Raw genomic sequence first — 25,642 nt, 5'->3', positions numbered from 1 at the left:
TCCAGAGTCATTTTACCCAGCCTGAGGGAGATGGGTGGCAGGTAGCTTAGTGGGTACGAGTGTTGTGCCAGTATCCGAAAGGTCGCTGGTTCTAATCCCCGAGCCGACTAGGTGAAAAATCTGTCGATGTGCCCTTGAGCAAGGCACTTAACCCTAATTGCTCCTGTAAGTTGCTCTGGATAAGAGCGTCTGCTAAATGAGTAAAATGTAATGTTTAATGACACAAGGATGTTTACTATCCTCCGTCAAACCCCTTCCCCACTGTGAATGAACTAAGACAGCATCATGGGCATTTTGCTGCAAACCAACCTGGTCTCAGAGCATTTCGGATTGTTCTGTATATAAATCCGAGACACTCCATTTAGTATGACATGTTACGTTTGGTATGATTATATAAGACAGATGGTTACTTAAGGCAAAAACGAAAGGAGGGTGGTTGGTTGGGGTGGATGGGTAGGCCTATAACGGGAACGTCTAGCTACTCAAAGGTTGCGAGTTTGAATATCATCACAGACAACTTTAGCATTTTAGCTAATTAGAAACTTTTAGCTAACCCTTCACCTAACCCTAACCCTAACCTTAACCCTTTAACCTAAATCCTAAACTTAACCCTAACCTTATCCCTAACCCCTAACTCCTAGCTTAGCTAACATTAGCGAGCTAGCTAACGTTAGAGACCTATCCACCAAGTTAGAATTTTTTACATATTATACATTTTGCAAATTTGTAAATTATAATAGTAATAAATTATAATAATAATAAATAAATAATAATAGGAATTGTAATTTGTAACATATCATTCTAAACGGTTGATGGACATCCACAAATTAATACATACCATACGAAGCGTAACATATAATACTAAATGGAGTGTCTCGGGTTTATGTTCAGAATAATACAAAATGCTCTGAGACAAGGTTGTGTAAACTGAGACAAAATGAGGGGGGATAGCTGAGGCGAAGATGGCTAGTTACGCGACTAACACCTCTGTCGTTTTCACAACAGGGGGTCTTCCATTAGTGGATGACAGCAGTGCTGCTCTGCTTGGCCTTTTCCACTGACGCAGATCCCCCCTGGTGTGTTTCAATGTCCAAATGGCATATCACTGCATTGGTAACACCCTAGCAGTGCAGTGCTGTGGTCCTGGGTATGTTCGCTGTTGGTGCGTTTCTCAGTTCACTGGGGAGCTGAGGGAAGAGCTGAGGGAAGCTGGCCAGGGGCCATCACTTCACACTGAGACCATGTGTCTCTGAGACCTGTAGCCTCCTATCCTCTATATCCCCTGTCTCTTCATCCTGCTGCTACGTCAGCATGGACGGGAATAGAAACCACCAGGTCCTCCTAGTTCAGGGATCAGTGGAAAGTCAGTGATAATCTAAAGTAGTTGCTTCCCTGATAATGTTTTCCTCTTTCGTAATCACTTAAGTGTTAAAATAATTGACGAATCATGAAGTTGTTTACAAAATCTCCAAGTGGTGGCAATTACAAAACTTGTGCACAAGAAATATCCACGTGTATAACTCGAAAGTAATTTAGGTCCACCCAATTCAACATAATTAGATAAATGTCAGCTGAAGTTCCCACACATACAACCAAGACCTCATCCCATATGAAAGCATCTTTACCTCTTCTACACCTATGAGTCTGAATATTTCAGTGCTTGGCAGTATCATACCAAATGTCACCAAGTGTGAATAAAAGGAGAGTTGAAGCAGAAGGATTCTTCCATGGATGCTTTGTCTACAACTCAAACTCAGCAATACCGTTCACAGTGCATTGGGTGCCTTAACTCAATGAGGCTTGAACAAGTAGGCATAGCAACGTGTTTACCCTCTTCTTACCGTAGTGTTCCCTGACTGGATATAACCTCAAGTCAGTCAATCTAAACTTGTCCGCACACTAAACCTGGCCTGGGATCTTCACTGAGTTTGAATAGGCGGTTTAGGACTATCCAAACAAAGTGTTACCGAAGCTTATGTGCAGACACAAAACCTCTTAAAAGTAGTTTCCTTGGCCGAGCTACCCAAACAATCCGCATGCATTGAACGCACTGATACTGTACAGCAAAGCATTACACGATCAAAGAGGAGCTTATACACTCATGAGTGACAATGATGTGCATGGTCTTTAACTGTACAATGCATACAGGCAGTGAAGCTATTTTGATTCATCTCCGTAATCTGATAATCCTTCAAATTGTATCATCGATTTTGTAATCAGTCCTGAAGAGCTTATTACAGAGGATATAAAAAGAGGATGAATAAAAATAACTCTGTTTCAAGACTGAAAAAATAAAAACGCTCCTTTTGTCTTTCGATTTTACTTCAAAAGACATTGAAGCCCTATAATCTATCAAAGTGATGCATGTGAATGAGAAAGTCCTCCTTTCAGGGACTTTTGTTCTGTCGTTACAGCACTTACAATGTATGACTTACACAGCTACCATTCTCCTGTGAGAGGTCTATACCCATGATAGCTTTAATAGACCTCCACCTCCCACAGCAAACCATAGCCAGATCAAATGGAAAGACAAAACAGGCTGTGATTTCAGATAGTTCAGCCCATGTGTGGAGAGGGAGTAATGAAGTCTCGGGGTATGTGTGTGTCTGTGTGTGTGTGTCCATCCCAGACATCTGTTCCTGCTAGCTGTTTCATTTCAGTTTAGGAAGTAAACAGTAGACCAGCGCTGGCCGTCTGCTACTTTACGACTTTAGCCTCTCCTCTCCTCTATTCTCTACATACGTACAGTACGACCAATCCCAATCGCTTTATGACACACCACTGGCCATATTAGCTGAGAGGGTAAGAGGTTAATAAACAGGGCACTGATGTTGAAGATGTACCTATTTTAACCAGATTGAGCGAGCCTAAAGCCAATGACAAAAAGAAAATCCTCCTCTGTTGTCTCGACTCAAATGAGATTTCCTGATTGGAGCTATTGAAGCAGTGAGACGGTATCTTCCTGAAATTAATCGGAGCAGATTAATCCGGGATAATCTGTTCTGAACAATCTTTTACCCTATATGTTTAATCTCAGAGTCCAGATAATCTGTGTTAGTGTGGCCTTTGAGAAAACACAGACAGGGGTGGTTTTTGGCTGATTGACATGTTTGGGTTGTCAGTGACATGCTTTTTGTCACGTATCACTGCTTTCACCACCGCACAAAGCCTTCACTGGTCAACACCTTCCCAAACACTGCCCACTTGGCACATATGTAATTTCAACGTCTAGTTTTGGTTTACATTTGGTTGAGTCGTCAACTAACGTGAATTCAATGTGAAATACAATTAAAAAATCAACATGTCGTTGTATTAAGGTTAAAAGATGGATGAAAAAAATAGGAAAATCCCTTACGTTGATGACTTTTTTCAAATTCAATCAGTTTTCCACGTTGATTCAATGTATTCACATTGATTTTTTTGTGGAAATTTGTGGAAACAACATTGATTCAACCTGTTTCTGCCCAGTGGGTGAGCCCTGGGAGTCCAGAATGAAACAGTCTTTCTCCTCTCACAAAACGAAATTGCGGAGTGGATTTGTCGGTGTCCGTGTGTGTGACCGTGTGTGTGTTCATTCGTGCGTGCCTGTGTGTGTGAATGTATTTGAATAATACACCCCACTCCAGCAGGACACGCTTCACTAATATGCTGGACATATACAGGACAGAACCGAACAAGGCTGCATTACACCTAGGTCAAATCAGCACTGCATTACATTCACCACGTCATTCATCCAACCTTGTCATGAGTCAATTTAGACATTGATGGGTCATGACAGACATGCACTGTCTGCAGGGTTGAGGGCCAGGCTGGTGGTGTACATAATGACATACTCCCCCCGGTGAGTGACAAGAATCGAGCACAAGAATGTGGATCCTGGAGCTATAAAATTACATGAATCTTGGCAGGATTATTATAGGGTATTATGAACTATGGATTTATTTTTGTACTGTACTGTTTTATTTTGTATTGGATTGAGTATGAAACACTTAGCCGTAACCAAGGCTACAGGGTGTGTGGGTGTCGTGTTATTATCTGTTTCTGGTATATGTGCTGGGATGATGAAGGAACGTTACAGGCGGGTGTCGTGTTATTATCTGTTTCTGTTATATGATGTGTTGATATGATGGAGGAATGATAGTAGGAGGACAGTGTTACTCACCTCAGCCTCATAAAGAGGATGAAGGCCACCAGCAGGGCTGCCAGAGAGATACAATGTCCCATGTAGTTTATGATCACCGCTATGTGGTAGTGCAGCTTGCTCTTTTTCTGCAGAAAGGAGAAAAAAGCCAGATAATACGCAAAAAAATACAGTAATATGCAAACAATAGTACGGACACACAATTCTATATTTGGCAGTGTACATCATTGTCAAAGTTAAAAGATAGCTAATACCTTCATGAGAGATATTGTGCACTTTCGTATTGCCCATTGCCTACTGTTAAAAACAGTGCAAAACATATCATCTATAAATCGTATTATGGCATTTGCTTGGCATCCGACCATAAGGCGCTACAGAGGGTAGTGCGTACGGCCCAGTACATCATGGGGCCGAGCTCCCTGCCATCCAGGACCTCTATACCAGGCAGTGTCAGTGGAAGGCCCTAAAAATGTTCTACAACTCCAGCCACCCAAGTCATGAAGTGTTCTCTCTGCTACTGCATGGAAAGTGGTACCGGAGCTCCAAGTCTGGAACCAAAAGGCTCCTGAACAGCTTCTAACCCCAAGCCATAAGCCTGCTGAACAGTTAATCAAACAGCTACCCGGAATATTTGCATTGACCCACTTTATTTTGCACTGGCTCTATGCACACTCACTGGACTCTACCCACACACTCACACATACTACACTGACCCTCCAACACACACACACACACACACACACACACACACACACACACTTTCAGACTCTTCACTTACGCTGCTGCTACTCTGTTTATTATCTATTCCGATTGCCTAGTCACTTTTACCCTTCATGTACATATACCCTAAATTACCTCAACTACCGCGTACCCCTGCACGTACTCCTGACTCGGTACCGCTACTCCTTGTTAAACGTCTTACTTTGCTAATTTTTCGTACTTTTTATCTCTGCCTCGGGAATGGGCTCGTAAGTAAGCTTTCACGGTAAAGTTTGTATTCGGCACATGTGACAAATCAAATTGTATTTGATTATGTGGTCTTTAAATAAGTCAATAGTTGATTCACTACAGCCTTTGCTCATGAGGTCATCATGTACAGCAGACTTTGCAAAGGGTCTATAAATGTAACATAATTGAATTTCACCTATAAAAATGGTTTAATATGTCTGTATGTATTATGTAATGTTAGACTAGAACAGTCTGGTATTTAATAGAGAGACAGATTCAAAGTTCAGAGGTTTGAGTTGACACTGTGGATTATACGGGTTCCCATCCTCTGTGAAAAAGACCCATATAACCCAACCAGATGGCATTTTATAAGAGATGATCACTAAAACAGGCCTGGGGCAAGCACTGGGACATACAGTTTGAATTCCAATTCTAAGATTGTTGTCATTAATATCAATGTGGAATGAGTGATATCAAATATCAAAGCCAACCAGAGACACATTTTGGTCATTTAGTCAATTTCCTTGACATCAAACAGGGAAATGATATGTCATTGGTACTTTAAATCACATCTTTACTTTACACTATTTAAATGTTCTGAACTACTACTTAGCACACCCCAATTTAACAGAAGACTGTTTGTGTTCCTTCAATGAATGTGAAAAAAAGTGTAAAACTTAATATACTTGAGTATTGTTACCCAAGTCTTACACAGCAGTTGGTGCTCTGTACGAAGTGGGAGCAGCAAATGACCAGTCAATTAAAAACCATGGGGGGCAGCAGACTGCTTCCCTGCCTGCAGTGTGTTCTTGATAGCAGACTTGTCTCTTGATTTTGAAGCTTCATCGTGGCACAAATTGTCCATAATTTGCATAATTTATGTTACGGGTCTCATGTCCATCCACCCTAGACGTTTAGAGCCACGGGGTTCGTAACATCCCTATGTGAGTTTAAGATTCGGACCACATTCTCATACAGTTAGTTAACACCTCTGGGGCAACTGTCTCTCAACTGTCTATCTCCTCCTCCTCTACAAACAACAACTCTTCCTCCCTGTCTTCCTTCTATACTTGTTCTCATTACTGCATCACAGAGCGCACCTTCTAGTTTTGTCTCTTTTAACATGTTCTCCTCTCTCTCTCTCTCTCTCTCTCTCTCTCTCTTCTCTCTCTCTCTCTCTCTCTCTCTCTCTCTCTCTCTCTCTCTCTCTCTCTCTCTCTCTCTCTCTCTCTCTCTCTCTCTCTCTCTCTCTCTCTCTCTCTCTCTCTCTCTCTCTCTCTCTCTCTCTCTCTCTCTCTCTCTCTCTCTCTCTCTCTCTCTCTCTCTCTCTCTCTCTCTCTCTCTCTCTCTCTCTCTCTCTCTCTCTCTCTCTCTCTCTCTCTCTCTGCGATTTAGCTCTGTCCCACAGTGTTATTTCTCTCCGTATTCTATCCACCACACTATTGTCATTTTGGAGAACTGGAAAGCGGGGGGGACTAAGATCTACTAACAGGCAAAGAAACAAAAACCGAACTCCAAACTGCCCCCAGAGTCGAATGTGAATCTTCATCCATCCAGATCATCCTGATGGGATTATCTCCTCTGTAATCCCCCAATATAATCTGTCACATTTATGGATTACCACCAGGCCGCCACTGGCAGATTACAAACGTACGCCTTGATGAGTCAGAGGGAGAAAAATAAAAAAAACTGTAGCGACCCCATCTCCCTAGCAACACACACACACACACACACACACATGAACAAACACACTCATCCCACCATACCAACCCATACCTAAAAAATGCTCTCCATCCTAGCAGCTGTTTCCAGCAGAGCTATCTTGATCTCGCAAGTCGGGGAGTCTGTTTTACCTCAGGCTACAACACTGCAAAGGCTCTCCTAGAGCCTCTTAATCTACTCTCTCCTGTCTGCTATCTCTGTCTTTGTCTCTGTCTCTCTCTCTCTGTCTCGCTGTGCTGTGCTTTAACTGGGGGGAACTAGCTTTGTCATTCACAAACAAACCAACTTTTATAGCGCTATTCATTACATAAAGAATCTCAAAGCGCTTTGAAGCAACATAAAAAGACAAGCAATTTAGAAAACAACAACATCATTCATGAGATGGAAGGTCAAGAGAGGGTTGCAAAGTTCATGGCTTGAGTGGTCATCGGACGCAAGTGGTCAATGGGGGAAAGCAAGCAAAGGTGGTCTCTGGACATGGTATCTCACATGGTGATAGTACTCAGCCCTGTCATTTCTTTCTCTTTACTGGCTGAGCAGTAGCAGCATTCAGCGCAGCCTCCAAACGAACACAGCGAAGGCAAGCCGTAACTCGACAGGATAACACTCAACCCACCATTCCAACCCGTAGTAAAAACAACTACCAGGTTCATAAGAATCACTTTACATAGGGTCTCACTCATGGTAACGCTGATCCTAATGCTCAGACTGGCTACAGTTTCTTAGAAATATTCATATTCTTGTTGGGTCTGAGGGAAACAGATGTCAGTGAGGGATCCAAAGTGCTTCTGTGGACATCCTTCCTGGCCCCTATCTCTTTAATTAGGCAATTGGGACAGACCGGATAGTCCTACCATACGATGGAACACACAGGCTTGTATCTATCTATCCATCTACCCACCCACCCACCCACCCACCCACCCATCTACACACATTAGCAGGACATGTATGTGTATTGTGTAAGGACAGGCTGTTTGTGTATTTGTCCAAAAGTTAATATGTTTATTGAAACATCGGAGGCTGTGAACCTTGTGTTGTGTGTGACCTCCCTGAAACCTGATAGATAAGAACTAGGCACATATGTTTTGTCACGTAACACTGGTCCGCAGAGGGGGAGGGTAGGCGGAGGCTTCACACACACACATACACACACACACACACACACACACACACATCACATGCTTTTTGATGGCGGTGCCCAGCCGCCTCCCACTCTTAGAGAACAGCCTTCCCGCTGGCCAAATCTGTCACCGATTTCCTCCTGCTCTCTTAAAGGAGGCCAGTGAAAGCACTCTGAGCCAATAAAACAGGACAGGGAGAATGGAGGAGCAGCATGCCATGCAGAGCCAAACAGAGTGAGCAGGCTGCATCGCCAGCCCAGTGAACAGTAGGGATGGCTGGGCCCTCATCTCATTTCTCCTGACTCTCCTGCCTCTCCTTCTGCTTAACCCTATAGGGTCCAGTGCTGGTTTAGATAAACTGTTGTTTTAGTTTGATATTTATTTGAATGACAAAGAGAAGAATTACTAAGTCTGTTGTATAATGACTCCTGATGATGACTAAGATCTGTGATTATAGAAAACATTTGTGCCGTTGGTACTAATTGGTGTTAAGACTGAGTCAGAGATTTGAGCTGGTACATTCAGTTGGTATTTAGCCATTTGGTCAAATTACTTTTGGCTTTGTACTTTGGAACACAGAGAGTATCTCACTGTACATTTTTTACATTTGACATTTTAGTCATTTAGCAGACGCTCTTATCCAGAGCGACTTACAGAGCTGAGATTTTACTAATACATTTGAAATCTGCAAGAGGAGATTCCAGCACCTTGAAACTGTAAATGGACATACAGTAGTGATTAGTAAAAGTGGGTGAGAGAGAATAAAAGCGATTGAGGTGAAATGGGTTCCCACTAAAACACATCCATGCAGATTCCCTCTAGTTCTAGTGGGGCAGGCTAACAATCCGCAGTATGTGCAAAACATGAACCTCTCCCCACCTTTAATGTTTTAGTTTCTAAGACAGTGCTCTGATACAGAGGTAGCTGTTACACTCAAAGTTTCATTCACTCTGTGCCCAACTGTCTTCCCCACTACCCTTTGAGAAAAATGTTCAATCCATCCTAGCAGCTGTTTCTAGCAGGGCTATCTTGATCTCGCAGGTGGGGGAGTCTGTTTTACCTCATGCTACAACACTGCTTCATCTACACTCTCCTGTCTGCTATCTGTGCCTGTCTGTCTCTCTCTCTCTCTCTCTCTCTCTCTCTCTCTCTCTCTCTCTCTCTCTCTCTCTCTCTCTCTCTCTCTCTCTCTCTCTCTCTCTCTCTCTCTCTCTCTCTCTCTCTCTCTCTCTGTGTGCTTTAACTGGGGGGGAGCTAGCTTTGTCATTCACAAATGAACCAATGAGTACCTCGTATTCTGTATAAAACATTAACTCTGGGATGTAAGGCAGACATAGGGATGTATTTTTTACTCGGAAACAACTCCCTCATTGATCATTCGTCTGCCTCAGCATAACGAGACATGGTGATAGTACTATGTCCTGAGGCATCTCTTTCCCTTTCCTGGCCGAGCAGCATCCAGCATCATCCCCCTAACGCACATAGGCAAGATGTAATTCGACAAGATAACTTGCCTGAGCCAGTTGTTGTCCCCCATGAGGAAATAGGGGGGGGGGGGGGGGGGGGGTATGGATCTGTCTCTGTACGTTCGTCACAGTCGATATCACAGACACCACTGGTGAATGATGCGTCTTGCCATGGAGATTTACAAAATTACACTGATTTGCCCAAGGGGGGCGCTATAATAATCAACTGAAAACTTTGAACAAGCACATCGCCTTTCCCGTTTGAGCTACATTCATGAAATGTTGTACATATATGCAGCCCCTGATGAGAAACATGTTTCCCATAAGGACCTATATGCTTTGCCCATTAGATTTTCTGCAAATTCTTGACACCTCTGTTTTCAATACCTTTGAATACCTAACCTTGCAAAGATAACGACACAGAGCCTTTTTCTAAAATGTTTGATGAGTTGGAAAACACATTGGGAGGGAACTTAGACCATTCCTCCATACAGAATCCTTCCAGATCCTTGATATTCTTCGTCTGGCTTATGGACTGCCCTCTTCAATTCAAACTACAGGTTTTCAATGGGGTTCCAGTCCTGAGACTGAGATGGCCATTGCAAATGTTGATTTTGTGGCCAATTTTGATGTGTGCTTGGGGTTATTGTGGTCCTCTGTAGCTCAATTGGTAGAGCATGGAGCTTGTAACGCCAGGGTAGTGGGTTCGATCCCCGGGACCACCCATACCTAAAAATGTAAGTTGCTTTGGATAAAAGCGTCTGCTAAATGGCATATTATTATTATTATTATTATTGTCTTGCTGGAAGATCCACTTGCGGCCAAGTTTCAGCCTCCTGGCATAATTCATAATGCTGTTGACCTTAACAAGTGCCCCAGGACCAGTGGAAGCAAAATACCCCCATATCATCAAAGATCCACCATCATATTTTACAGTAGGTATGGGGTTCTTTTCCGCTCATGCATTCTCATTTGGACACCAAACCCACCACTGGTGTGCATGGCCAAAGAGCTCAATTTTCATGTCATCCAACAAATGTAAATGCCTGGAGTTTGCTAAACAGCATTGGCACTTGGATGGGAATTGGTGCTTTAGTCAGATGACATCAACATAGAGCTCTTTGGCCATGCTCACCAGTGGTGGGTTTGGCGTCAAAATGAGAATCCATGTGCAGAAAAGAACCCCATACCTACTTTAGCATCTTTTTCGAGGGTGTCAATAATTTCAGACCCCACTGTATATGCATCTCCTCATGAGAAACAAGCTCTGCCCATAATGATTTTTTCGCAAATTAGACTTGTTGTCCCCCATGATTGTGGGGGGAATATATATGTTTTTATAAAATGCTGCTACTCTTCCTTCCTATATGATTTGATGACACTACATAACTGCCCGGTCTTTTGTCACAAAACTTTGCACAATGGTGGCTTAAATGTGGCAATGGCGTGCTTGGCCCCGGAATTGTTGCTTGCAGCTATATTTTTTGATAACTGATATTCAGATTTAGACCAAATAAGTTTAACACCATTTTGCAACAGCTCTGATGACATATTTGCCTGTGAAATAAACACGTTTCCCCACATGCCACTAAGGTTGTTGTATTTGCTTTTCTCCTGTAATGCATCTCCCTATCAAGCAGTGGGGTCCGTTCTCTGACATCCTGTCCATTGTGAGCTATGAAGTTTTGATTTCCAGCATGGGAAAAAATACTTCATTGTTTATTTCTCTCTCGTATTAAATCACCCAACAGAAGTTGGAATAATTGTCACTAATTGGCCCAAGGGGGGTCACTGTATAATTTATGGACGGCATGTTTACCGTTGTCTTGTTTCTTTGTGCACTTGCTTTCACAGTCAAGCGATTTTTAGACTTTCTTTTGTCTTTGGCTTGTCTACCGAAGCCCCGAGGGCCTTATTTTCAACCCAAGTTCACATGTACACCACGTGATAAGAATTGGGCCAGTTAGCATTTTATTTCATGTCAAGTCTGTGGATCTCACTCAGTAAAGGTAACACTACCATGGGATGGGGACATGTGACACAGTGGAATGAGATGGGGACATGTGACACAGTGGAATGGGATGGGGACATGTGACACAGTGGAATGGGATGGGGACATGTGCCACAGTGGAATGGGATGGGAACATGTGACACAGTTGAATGGGATGGGGGCATGTGCCACAGTGGAATGGGATGGGGACATGTGCCTGCACTGGTGTTGTTTTAGTACAGCAGAACAGATACTGTATGTGCTGTATGTAACGAATGATAACAGTACAGATGTGTGCTTTAAAAAAGGTTTGTAAAAAGTGTGTGTACTCTCGCAGTGTTTGTTTGCAATCATCTATTGGTTGTTTAATACTGGGGTAGTCAAGTCTGTAGAACATGGCTTCATTATCCTTACCATGTATGCCACTGGACTGGAATGAAGAACATTTCACAGTCATTTCCCCTTTCTATTACAAATGTATGCAGTGAATAAACAGATACAGTACATAAATAGTTCAAGTCCATGATCATAGTAATCTCATGAAAAGCAAAGGCTATATGACTTCTGCTTGTGCCAAGTTCTTTTAAAACAAACCTTAACATGACTCCTAACCCATGAGCTCTCTCCTAGTGGGAGCCTAGCCCAGGGAAAGGAAACTTAAAAGGGGTGAACTAGCTACATATTCCAGGGTCAAAGCTCATCATATCTGTTCCTCACTGCTTTAGTCTGCAAAGTCATAGGAGCGGAGCATTCACTCGGCTGCCTATTAAAGAGGAAATAACCCCAAAACATCCAGCCTGGGCAGGAGCAGACTTACCACAGAGAAAATGAGAACATAAAACCAACAGCTGGACATGATTTTAATGAAATAAGCACTCAAGCGACAACAGCAATTCCTCCTTAAACAACCATTACTAACTGAGCAACCCCAAAATAAACTATGGTGAATCGTAAGCTAAATGCTCTCAAGGGTTGCTGGGATTTCAAGGAATGCAGCTTTGTGATTGGACCAAGAAGATTATAGCCTATTGTCAGCTATAAGCTTTGTGGACAGGAAGCTGCCCTAGAAAGCAGTTACTCAGCCCCCTGCTGCTGTGTTGGTATACGGAACAAATGGTGAGATCAAATTGAACGTTTTGTAACCATACTGATGTGGTTGACTCATCTTGTCAGTAGCCCACTGTGCTGTAAGAGGGTTCAAATGTTCTACAGGTGGAAAAGGCAAATTATCATTTACAACACGACCCAGCTCAATACATAGTCAAATACCTGCCTGGTAAAAAAATAAACTTGCTTTTGTACTCTCCTGCTCTAAGATGAGGCTAGCTTTTTTTTCGCTCCTCTGCATTCTGTATCTCCCTAAAGGTGATATTGAATGGTGATGCTAGCAACCCTGGCAGCAGATGGCTTTTATTCCTTCTCAACAAAACCTAGTCATATAAGTTTGGTCTACCACTTTTTATGCAACCGGTGTTAAAACCCAACACGTAAATGTGTTAAAATTCAACAGTTACTGCATACCTCGTAAAATGTATGTATTGCTGGCATAAACAGCTCCAACAACAGAACCACTGTAGTCAGATATAGTGAATGCCAGGAAAGAGTAATATAGCTAACCTTTTCCTTACTTGATTTAAAAATAAGCAAAAGCTACGCCCTAAAGGATTGCACACTTTCTGAATATCAGTGAAGGTCACTGGAACTACTTTGAATTAAGTACATCGGGACTTTGTGTCTGCAAGGTGACACTGTTTTAATAGCACAGCTTTGCCACCGTCCTCAGTCTTTGAATAACCATGCCATTGAGTCCATTACTCAATGGTTTGATTTTGTAAACGCGCAGCACCAACCTTCCCCGATGCTTGGATCTGGATGAGCCAAACCACAAAGCAGTGGGCATCCGAGGCGACAGTGTGCTCCCCTGTGTGAGTGGACTTATTTATTTGCATGTGTATGTCCCTCGGGAAACAGATGGTGGGGAGAGGAGAGCAGGCAGTGTGCAGCCGTCTGCCCAGTAGCAAGGGGGTCCTCAACAACCTTAGAGGACTCACGTGTTCGGCTGTTCACAATGCTGCGAGCTAGCAGCTGACTGCTTGCCAATGGCCTTCACACTCAGTGTTTTGGGAAGGGAGCTAATTCATTTATTATATGATTCATATTCCTGTAAGTGATTAATATACTGTAGCTGTCAGACTCATTCAAATGAGGGTTGATGTGTTTTCAGGCAACGGAAAGGTGGACAAAAAGTTCACAGGTCAAATGTGGGGTTAAAAACTATTTCAGAGACAAATTACAATGTACAGCAAGAGTTACAATAAGGGAATCTAATTGACCTGTTTACAATCAATGGTACGGGCATTGGAATAGCTTGATGTGAGAAAACTCACAGAAAACGTGTTTTCAGCTCACGTTGTACAGTATGTGTGTAACAAGCGGTTGGAGATACTGTACCGTATATGCTCGGGAGACCATGCATATAGTACTACCTCAGGCTACCTTTCCTTCCTTCCCTCCAACCAGAACCCCTCCAATATGCTCCATAATGATCTAGTCAATGTAAACAACCATTTATGCCTTGTTAAATACAAGCTACAAATGAGATAACAAGCCTTTACATGATTCAAGCTCCCTCCACAGAATCAGTGGGGGTCCTACTGGCACCCCAGGACCCACAACAACAACAGGACTCCATTAACGTGTGATGGAGGGTAGGGGGGAAAGGGACTACAAAAGCGTCCTTTCCCATAACAAAAGTTTATTCTCCCATAATAGTGCTCCATTGAATGTGTCTGACTCAATAGAGCTGCATGAGGTGCTTGTTGGAGACGGACGTAAAGTGGTTCGGTAAAAGCCCTGTTACATTTTTACATTTACATTTGAGTCATTAAGCAGACGCTCTTATCCAGAGCGACTTACAGTTTTTTAGTGAGTGCATACATTTTCATACTGGTTGCATTGAGGACTGAGATATAAAGGTATGACTCTGTATGACTGGTAGCTTCTGCTGTGAATGACAAAGCTGTGCTGGGCGCTCTCCAAAATATTTCGATGGAGTACAGTTGCCTCAGTAGGCATTCACTTGTGATGGTTTAGTCATCTAACATCAATAAGATGCTCATTGACAGCAAAAAGCAAACTGAAGAGATAAAGCTTGAAACATCCACTCTATGACACACATCATCAGTCCTGGAATTGTAAAGAGAGTCTGTGCTGGAAGAGCACATGGTGGTGCTGGTGTGATTTCTGTTGTCCCACAGAATGTTTTTATTGGCAGCGGTAGCCTCAAGATTCGAGAAGAGGGCCAATAACCTGAGGGTAGCCACCCGCTTTGAATACCAGGGCTGACGGAAAGATCTGGTGGGATGTGAGCTGGTACCGGAGGGTTGCTTGCATCATTATCACAGGTGCCACTGCCGTTGTGCCGTTGTGCCCTTGAGCAAGGTACTTACAGGAGAAGCTTTCTTTTTTACAATCAAATCTATATTTATGAAAATGACATGTTATAGAAGGGGTCTATTTTTTGTGATTTCACTTGTTTATGAGAAACTTACCCCAATCAGCAAATCAATTCCTCATCCTTGTTGTGTAGTATGGGGGCCCTGAAAAAACATGAACAAACGCTCCAAACACCCAAATACGTCCTTTTAGAAAAGTCAAATCTCTCAGTATAGGGATGCAGATTGTTAGATGTTGTACACATGAAATTGTGTCATTCTGAACTTTATCCGCAACGTTATATTCCCTTTTGTGCGACTCAAGCCTTTTACCTTATCCAGCTGTTCCATTCTCTGTGTAGCCTGCTACTACAGGTAACTGACAAAATAAAAGAAACACCAACATAAAGTGTTTTAATAGGGCGTTGGGCCACCAAGAGCTGCAAGAACAGAACTTCCTGTGTGGAAGCGCCTGCTTTCAATATACTTTGTACCCTCATTTACTCAAGTGTTTCCTTTATTTTGGCAGTTACTTGTAGAATGGATGGAGAGGAATCGCTCAAGTCACAGTAAAATGGAATATAACGTTGTGGATAAAGTTCAGAATGACACAATTTCATGTGTACAACATCTAATGACCTGCATCACTATACTGACAGCTGTTTTTGGAGCCTTAGTTCATGTTTTTTTCAGGGACCCCATACTACACAATGAGGGTGAGAAAGTGATTTGCTGGTTGAGGTAAGTTTCTCAAAAACTAATGATTTCACAGAAAAGGTTTCTGGACCTTTCTATAACATGCCATTTACGTAAAAAATGCAGATGCGATTGTAAATATGAAAACTTCTCCTTTAACTAACTCCCACAATGCTTTAGGGGTGCTGCTCTGTGGCTGACCCTGTGCTGCCTCCAGCCTGTCATGTGTGTGTTTGTGTTTGAGAGATACTGAAAATGTCTCTGCATATAGATAGTAAAGATCTTTTCAGCAATGCTTGTACCCTTAGAAGAAAAATGGAAGAATAGATCTTTACTATCCATTGCAGAGAAATGCTCAGTATTCTCAGAGTTAAACAGTTAACACCAATAAACATTCTACATACATACCTCATTGAGAATCTCTTGACACTGGGTGTAGTTGCCTTTCACGGCCCAAGACCCATTGGAAAGGCATTCTCTGTACACATTGTCTGTGGAAATAAAGGATTGAAAACCATGTTATGAAAGTAAGTAACATGCACCATTTCTCCTTTCAGATGATTGTGGACTACAGGGAAAAAAAGAGGACTGAGCACGCCCTCATTTTCATCGACGGGGCTGTAGTGGAACAGGTTGGGAGCTTCAAGTTCCTTGGTGTCCACATCACCAACAAACTATCATGGTCCAAAAATACCAAGACAGTCGTGAAGAGGGCACCACAAAGCCTATTCCCCCTCAGGAGACTGAAAAGATTTGGCATGGGTCCTCAGATCCTCAAAAAGTTATACAGCTGCACCATCGAGAGCATCCTGACAGGTTGCGTCACCGCCTGGTATGGCGGTGCCATCCAGGACCTCTATACCAGGCGGTGTCAGAGGAAGGCCCTAAAAATTGTCAAAGACTCCAGCCACCCTAGTCATAGACTGTTCTCTCTGCTACCGCACGGCAAGCAGTACCGGAGCGCCAAGTCTAGGTCCAAAAGTCTTCTTAACAGCTTCTACCCCCAAGAAATAAGACTCCTGAACATCTAATCATGGCTACCCTGACTATTTGCATTGTCCCCCTCACCCCACCCCACCCCCTCTTTAACACTGCTGCTACTCTGTTTATTATCTATGCATAGTCACTTTAACTCTACCCACATGTACAAACAGTGGGGGGAAAAAAGTGCAAGTTCTCCCACTTAAAAAGATGAGAGAGGCCTGTAATTTTCATCATAGGTACACGTCAACTATGACAGACAAATTGAGAAAAGAAAATCCAGAAAATCACATTGTAGGATTTTTTATGAATTTATTTGCAAATTATGGTGGAAAATAAGTATTTGGTCACCTACAAACAAGCAAGATTTCTGGCTCTCACAGACCTGCAACTTCTTCTTTAAGAGGCTCCTCTGTCCTCCACTCGTTACCTGTATTAATGGCACCTGTTTGAACTTGTTATCAGTATAAAAGACACCTGTCCACAACCTCAAACAGTCACACTCCAAACTCCACTATGGCCAAGACCAAAGAGCTGTCAAAGGACACAAGAAAAAAAATTGTAGACCTGCACCAGGCTGGGAAGACTGAATCTGCAATAGGTAAGCAGCTTGGTTTGAAGAAATCAACTGTGGGAGCAATTATTAGGAAATGGAAGACATGCAAGACCACTGATAATCTCCCTCGATCTGGGGCTCCACGCAAGATCTCACCCCGTGGGGTCAAAATGATCACAAGAACGGTGAGCAAAAATCCCAGAACCACACGGGGGGACCTAGTGAATGACCTGCAGAGAGCTGGGACCAAAGTAACAAAGCCTACCATCAGTAACACACTACTTCGCCCGGGCAACGAAGGAGTGGCTTCGTAAGAAGCATTTCAAGGTCCTGGAGTGGCCTAGCCAGTCTCCAGATCTCAACCCCATAGAAAATCTTTGGAGGGAGTTGAAAGTCCATGTTGCCCAGCGACAGCCCCAAAACATCACTGCTCTAGAGGAGATCTGCATGGAGGAATGGGCCAAAATACCAGCAACAGTGTGTGAAAACCTTGTGAAGACTTACAGAAAACGTTTGACCTGTGTCATTGCCAACAAAGGGTATATAACAAAGTATTGAGAAACTTTTTTTATTGACCAAATACTTATTTTCCACCATAATTTGCAAATAAATTCATAAAAAACCCTACAATGTGATTTTCTGGATTTTTTTTCCTCATTTTGTCTGTCATAGTTGACGTGTACCTATGATGAAAATTACAGGCCTCTCTCATCTTTTTAAGTGGGAGAACATGCACAATTGGTGGCTGACTAAATAGTTTTTTCCCCCACTGTATTACCTAAATTACCTCGACTAACCGGTGCCCCCGCACATTCACTCTGTACCGGTAACTCCTTTATATAGCCTCCCTACTGTTATTTTATTTTACTGCTGTTCTTTAATTATTTGTTATTTTTAATTTTTTACTTATCTATTTTTTACTTACACATTTTTTTCTTTCTTAAAACTGCATTGTTGGTTAAGGGCTTGTAAATAAGCATTTCACTGTAAGGTGCATTTGTATAAGGCGCATGTGGCAAATAAAATGTTATTTTATTTTATTTGACAAGCGACAAAATCCACCGAAACCTTGAAAACTCAGATTCTGCAAAAACCACGCAGGGCGGCTATAATTTATGCAGCTTAGAGTGCTGATAGACCCAGATAGAGGACACACGTTCCAGGCTTGACAATGTTGCACGCCAAACCCATTTCCAAATAAGTATTTTGAACTCTTGACAGTGCTGCCGCTTTCTTATGCTCTAAATAATAAAAATACAACAAAGTCCCTAGGAATAAAGTGAAGCAAAGAAACAACCCAAGGCTGAGAGATGTCTTTGTTCGATGTCAGGTGTACATGCTAAATGCACACAGTGGAGGTATGTGACACAAGAAGTAAACAGAGAAGCAAAGCCACAGACTTCTAAAAGACTCTCCGCTGTGTTCACAAGGTTGTGACAGAGTAAGTGACAGAGTGTTGGAGACTCAGAAAACACATCAAAAGCAGTCAGAGCTTAAGCTAACCTAAAATAAACACTGTCAGCTACGCTCTACTAAAACCTAATGAACCATCATATTATTACCTGACAAAGTGCAAGAAATGAAGCATCATGTCATTACCCCATGGCAGGTCTAATTGGTTGTTCTTAAGTTGATTGACATAGAGTAGGTGGCATGCCATGCTCTCAATATGTTACATCATAAGAATCCTACAGACAAAATACAAAACATATCAAACGTAAGCATGCCCTAAGGCCACAAGATTTTGTATACTTCCTACTATGCTCTCATTAGGATCTGTACAAACACAAAGTACTTTATGGGATTTTTTTTTTTTATGTTGATAGTGATAGGTGAATCATTATAAAAAGTATGGAAAATAAGTATGAATGGATGGTCTTCTGAAACAAACCGCTGACAATACATTTCTGTTCAACTGCTCTGGCCATCCATGTGAATGATACCACTCTCCCACCTGAGTTGCCCCTATTGTAGGGTTCTGCTGTAGGGGGAATTGGGGAAGGCCTCAAATCAATACCTTTAAGGCGGAGTAGCTATTATCAGCGTGATTCAATCATTCCCACTGCAGCTGAGAATGGCTTGCCCTGCACCGAGCACGGACCTCTTCCTCATTTTGAGCTATAGTACACATTCTCTGAAGGTGTAAGAATGCCATAATGCTGTCCCTGGAAATACAGTGAGGGAAAAAAGTATTTGATCCCCTACTGATTTTGTACGTTTGCCCACTGACAAAGAAATTATCAGTCTATAATTTTAATGGTAGGTTTATTTTAACAGTGAGAGACAGAATAACAACAAAAAAATCCAGAAAAACGCATGTCAAAAATGTTATAAATTGATTTGCATTTTAATGAGGGAAATAAGTATTTGACCCCCTCTCAATCAGAAAGATTTCTGGCTCCCAGGTGTCTTTTATACAGGTAACGAGCTGAGATTAGGAGCACACTCTTAAAGGGAGTGCTCCTAATCTCAGTTTGTTACATGTATAAAAGACACCTGTCCACAGAAGCAATCAATCAATCAGATTCCAAACTCTCCACCATGGCCAAGACCAAAGAGCTCTCCAAGGATGTCAGGGACAAGATTGTAGACCTACACAATGCTGGAATGGGCTACAAGACCATCGCCAAGCAGCTTGGTGAGAAGGTGACAACAGTTGGTGCGATTATTCGCAAATGGAAGAAACACAAAAGAACTGTCAGTCTCCCTCGGCCTGGGGCTCCATGCAAGATCTCACCTCGTGGAGTTGCAATGATCATGAGAACGGTGAGGAATCAGCCCAGAACTACACGGGAGGATCTTGTCAATGATCTCAAGGCAGCTGGGACCATAGTCACCAAGAAAACAATTGGTAACACACTACGCCGTGAAGGACTGAAATCCTGCAGCGTCCGCAAGGTCCCCCTGCTCAAGAAAGCACATATACAGGCCCGTCTGAAGTTTGCCAATGAACATCTGAACGATTCAGAGGAGAACTGGGTGAAAGTGTTGTGGTCAGATGAGACCAAAATGGAGCTCTTTGGCATCAACTCAACTCACTGTGTTTGGAGGAGGAGGAATGCTGCCTATGACCCCAAGAACACCATCCCCACCGTCAAACATGGAGGTGGAAACATTATGCTTTGGGGGTGTTTTCTGCTAAGGGGACAGGACAACTTCACCGCATCAAAGGAACGATGGACGGGGCCATGTACCGTCAAATCTTGGGTGAGAACCTCCTTCCCTCAGCCAGGGCATTGAAAATGGGTCGTGGATGGGTATTCCAGCATGACAATGACCCAAAACACACGGCCAAGGCAACAAAGGAGTGGCTCAAGAAGAAGCACATTAAAGTCCTGGAGTGGCCTAGCCAGTCTCCAGACCTTAATCCCATAGAAAATCTGTGGAGGGAGCTGAAGGTTCGAGTTGCCAAACGTCAGCCTCGAAACCTTAATGACTTGGAGAAGATCTGCAAAGAGGAGTGGGACAAAATCCCTCCTGAGATGTGTGCAAACCTGGTGGCCAACTACAAGAAACATCTGACCTCTGTGATTGCCAACAAGGGTTTTGCCACCAAGTTCTAAGTCATGTTTTGCAGAGGGGTCAAATACTTATTTCCCTCTTTAAAATGCAAATCAATTTATAACATTTTTGACATGCGTTTTTCAGGATTTTTTTGTTATTATTCTGTCTCTCACTGTTCAAATAAACCTACTATTAAAATGATAGACTGATCATTTCTTTGTCAGTGGGCAAACATACAAAATCAGCAGGGGATCAAATACTTTTTTCCCTCACTGTAACTTTCTTGGAAAGATTGAGGCAAGGACATTGAACTGAGAGGAGAAGATTACATTTAGACATGGATGAAAAGAGCCACAAAAACAATACTGTTTTCATCTTTTTGACTTTTAAAATGAATCATGGTGACCTTTTTCTAAGCTGCCCATCCCAAGAGTTTCTCTTTCTTTTAGCTTTGCTTGAAAATGAGGTCGCTAGGAATTCATGGTGCACCACGGGGAATAAGTGTGGCCCCTGTGTCTGGATCCCATCAAGCTATGATGTCCAGTATCAGGCCAATGTGACCTTGAACTCAGACTAACTCACTCACAGCAACGTCCCTGCGGCTTGTGAAGTCAAAAGCCATGGATTTATACCCCTCAGTCCCTGTATCGATCATAACCCACTAATATCATCACTAAAAACTCCCAATAGAATGCTGGGGTTTGGTGGAGTGGTAACACTGCAATTTCAGGAGTAGACGTTTTCCCCAGAGACTGGGATCCCATGTCTGGAACTTCCTTCCTCTACATAGAGTCTAGAAGGGTCAGTAAATTCCAGGTCTGGAATTTCTACATTTCCTACCCTCCCTCATCTGTCTCCACCTCTCCTTCTAACTGTCTGAATAAATATAAAAATATAAAAAAATATTAAAAGGAGAATGGAATTCCATTAGAAAAAGTAGAACTCCAGCTGAAAGCTAGACTTAAATTGGAAAGGAAGAGAGGGAATGATTTAAAGTCTGCATCTGCATTCTGCATCTGCATTCTACCCTGAAGAAGAAGCTCCCATGTACTCCCTCCTGACTATAATTTAATCAATGTAAAGGCCAGCGCAACATCCAGACTTGAACTCATGCCAAGGAAACCACCTTGAGATGGTCCCACACTAATTTCCAATACACAGTAATTCCAACAATCAATCATGCTTAAACTCCAATTATCAACACCTACAGTTGACACATTGCCATTTATTGACTTTGGAGTGCCTGTGATTGGCTACGGTCTCATTCTCATTAATTGTGATCTCATTCTCACTTTCCCTCTCTCCGCCCGGGGGTAATCGAACGGTTTAATTCCAGACTACATCTAGGGGTGTGAAACACTAATATCACGGATGAAACATCTAAATCTGTGTGAAACGATAATACCAATGTAACCTATCTGGGAAGACAACTACGGCTCTGAAATGACGATACAGCACCAATGTATGAAGGAAACTTTCAGCAAAACGTTCTGCCAAACTTTCTGCCAAAGTTCTTCAGCTTCAGGCTGGCCTGTACCCTTCCATCATCCACGCTTGGGTTATCCATAATGACGGGTACACTGAGCCAAAAGAGAAGTAATTGGAGGGTAGTCGAGGACTTTGGCCATCAGTTGTCTCAGCTTTTCCCTCCAACTGTCTGTCTCCTAGCAGGTGTAAGCTCCATTGGACACAGATGGTAATGGGACTAGTACTGTGCTAGTCGATCACACTAGCTTTGACCAGAGGGTCTAGGGAAGGACCCAAAACAGCTTGAGCGGTTTGGGGGCAGACAGTGTTTCTGGACAGCATATAGAGGTGGAATGCAACAGTGCAGTGACTGGAGAGTTGGGCTGAGTTGTTGAGGAGTGGTGGTGGTGTACAAGGCTGGAGAACTGACTCTACTGACCGTGTTAATATAACAAGGGGGAAGTACAGAGAGAGAGAGGGCCAGATGGAGTGTGTGTGTGAGAGAGAGAGAGGGCCAGATGGAGTGTGTGAGAGAGAGAGAGAGAGAGAGAGAGAGAGAGAGAGAGAGAGAGAGAGAGAGAGAGAGAGAGAGAGAGAGAGAGAGAGAGAGAGAGAGAGAGAGAGAGAGAGAGAGAGAGAGAACAGTGTTGGCATCGCTGTAGGCCAAATGGACATGCTGATGGACATGTTATAGAACAGACCTGCGAGACTGGGAGGAAGAGAGAGAGTCCAGGTGATGACATCTTTCCACCTCTTTCTTTCCAATTTATATCCATCACTCTACTGGAGTTCTCCTTTTCTCGTTTGATTTTTAACTTCTTGACTTGATTCCTTCCTGGACTATTTCTGTCCTTTTCCTCCTAATCTGTTTTCTCCCTACTTCCAGGTTGAGGTGATATTGATCACGCATACAAAACAATGACTGTTGTAATTGTTCCTGTCACCATTTCCCCTCATTTCCCTTTCCTCCCTATCTTTCCACTATTTTCTCCCTCTCTTTCCTCTCCTTTCTGCCTCTAATGCTACCTATAGTTAGTGGTTGTATTGATTAGATATATAAAAGCCAAGGGCTGCCTTAATTGGTCCTGTCAGACTGTGACAGAGCTCTCAGTGATCATACGCACACACACACACACACACACTCCTGACAAAGTGGTAGGCGGAAGGCAGAACCATGGATCGATTAGTTAATAGAATATGGTGATGTAAATTGACAACTCGGGAGAAGGATTCTCAGTAACTTAACAGGAATCATCATTTAGCTTAAGTAATTTGATTTACGATGACACTGATGGGTAATCAAGGCATTTATCAACTTTTAATTACAGTGTTCATGAGCATCAATGAGCGTTCATGAGCGTCAAAACATATTGAGTGTGTGATTACATTTTTTGGGGAACTGGTGGTTGATCTTCTTACGCTTCTCCAACGAAGATTGAGATTAATGGTGTGCTTCCAGGATTACCATGGCTCATTTAAAGATAAACCACCATTAAACCTTTTTTAATCGCACACTCAATTATCAACTTTTTTGTTACAAAACAGCCTTGGACAATTAGTCTACTTTTGAGGTCTGACAAACTCTGATTTTGGGGTGAAATGACCCTTTAAGAGATGTTTGACAATGTGTAGTTGATATTACAAAACAGGACCAAAGGGAGACCATTGCATGTGTCCATTCATATACCTATGCTAATCTAATAAATCAGCTAAAGTGTGGTTTGGGACCATTTAAAATATCGAAGAAGCAGCTCCCAGCAGTTCATCATTGTTCTATTCTTGTCAGCATATTTAATTCATTCAAATGTGTGTCAGGGGGGAAGCCATTTTCACAGAGAACTTCTGTCTGAGGAACAGACAGGGATAATTGCTCAATTTTTTGAGTTCAAAGTCCTTTCCTCATACGAATACATTGTAATCAAATCTGCTCTGATCGTCTGAATATACTGCTGGATGAGCTTGATGGCGTTCGCGCTGGCTTCAGACCAACGTTGATTCACTCGGGAGATAGTTCATTGTTCTGATAATGCACTGGAAAATTATATATATATATACACTGCTCAAAAAAATTAAGGGAACACTAAAATAACACATCCTAGATCTGAATGAATGAAATAATCTTATTAAATACTTTTTTCTTTACATAGTTGAATGTGCTGACAACAAAATCACACAAAAAGTATCAATGAAATCAAATGTATCAACCCATGGAGGTCTGGATTTGGAGTCACCCTCAAAATTAAAGTGGAAAACCACACTACAGGCTGATCCAACTTTGATGTAATGTCCTTAAAACAAGTCAAAATTAGGCTCAGTAGTGAGTGTGGCCTCCACGTGCCTGTATGACCTCCCTACAACGCCTGGGCATGCTCCTGATGAGGTGGTGGATGGTCTCCTGAGGGATCTCCTCCCAGACCTGGACTAAAGCACCCGCCAACTCCTGGACAGTCTGTGGTGCAACGTGGCATTGGTGGATGGAGTGAGACATGATGTCCCAGATGTGCTCAATTGGATTCAGGTCTGGGGAACGGGCGGGCCAGTCCATAGCATCAATGCCTTCCTCTTGCAGGAACTGCTGACACACTCCAGCCACATGAGGTCTAGCATTGTCTTGCATTAGGAGGAACCCAGGGCCAACCGCACCAGCATATGGTCTCACAAGGGGTCTGAGGATCTCATCTCGGTACCTAATGGCAGTCAGGCTACCTCTGGCGAGCACATGGAGGGCTGTGCGGCCCCCCGAAGAAATGCCACCCCACACCATGACTGACCCACCGCCAAACCGGTCATGCTGGAGGATGTTGCAGGCAGCAGAAAGTTCTCCACGGCGTCTCCAGACTCTGTCACGTCTGTCACGTGCTCAATGTGAACCTGCTTTCATCTGTGAAGAGCACAGGGCGCCAGTGGCAAATTTGCCAATCTTGGTGTTCTCTGGCAAATGCCAAACGTCCTGCACAGTGTTGGGCTGTAAGCACAACCCCCACCTGTGGACGTCGGGCCCTCATACCACCCTCATGGAGTCTGTTTCTGACCGTTTGAGCAGACACATTCACATTTGTGGCCTGCTGGAGGTCATTTTGCAGGGCTTTGGCAGTGCTCCTCCTGCTCCTCCTTGCACAAAGGCGGAGGTAGCAGTCCTGCTGCTGGGTTGTTGCCCTCCTACGGCCTCCTCCATGACTCCTGATGTACTGGCCTGTCTCCTGGTAGCGCCTCCATGCTCTGGACACTATGCTGACAGACACAGCAAACCTTCTTGCCACAGCTCGCATTGATGTGCCATCCTGGATGAGCTGCACTACCTGAGCCACTTGTGTGGGTTGTAGACTCCGTCTCATGCTACCACTAGAGTGAAAGCACCGCCAGCATTCAAAAGTGACCAAAACATCAGTCAGGAAGCATAGGAACTGAGAAGTGGTCTGTGGTCACCACCTGCAAAACCAGTCCTTTATTGGGGGTGTCTTGCTAATTGCCTATAATTTCCACCTGTTGTCTATTCCATTTGCACAACAGCATGTGAAATTTATTGTCAATCAGTGTTGCTTCCTAAGTGGACAGTTTGATTTCACAGAAGTGTGATTGACTTCTAGTTACATTGTGTTGTTTATTTTTTTGAGCA

General features: G+C 43.1%; 1 protein-coding gene across 1 annotated transcript in view; it reads right to left on the bottom strand.

The window, feature by feature from the left end:
* The window catches only part of LOC311138838 (corticotropin-releasing factor receptor 1-like), a gene marked incomplete at both ends in the record, with an annotated part of 131,469 nt that overhangs the window by 46,808 nt on the left and 59,019 nt on the right, over positions 1-25,642 (bottom strand). The window contains 2 exons of the mRNA XM_084173643.1: positions 4,163-4,269; positions 15,927-16,009. Of these exons, the coding sequence (XP_084029769.1) occupies positions 4,163-4,269; positions 15,927-16,009 (190 nt within the window). The remainder of the gene's footprint in view (positions 1-4,162; positions 4,270-15,926; positions 16,010-25,642) is intronic.

The sequence above is a fragment of the Coregonus lavaretus genome, assembly GCF_964263955.1.
Source record: "Coregonus lavaretus genome assembly, chromosome: 2".
NCBI classification, from domain to species: Eukaryota; Metazoa; Chordata; class Actinopteri; order Salmoniformes; family Salmonidae; genus Coregonus; species Coregonus lavaretus.
The sequence above is the reverse complement of the archived record's forward strand: the minus strand, read 5'-3'. Positions and strand labels throughout refer to the sequence as shown.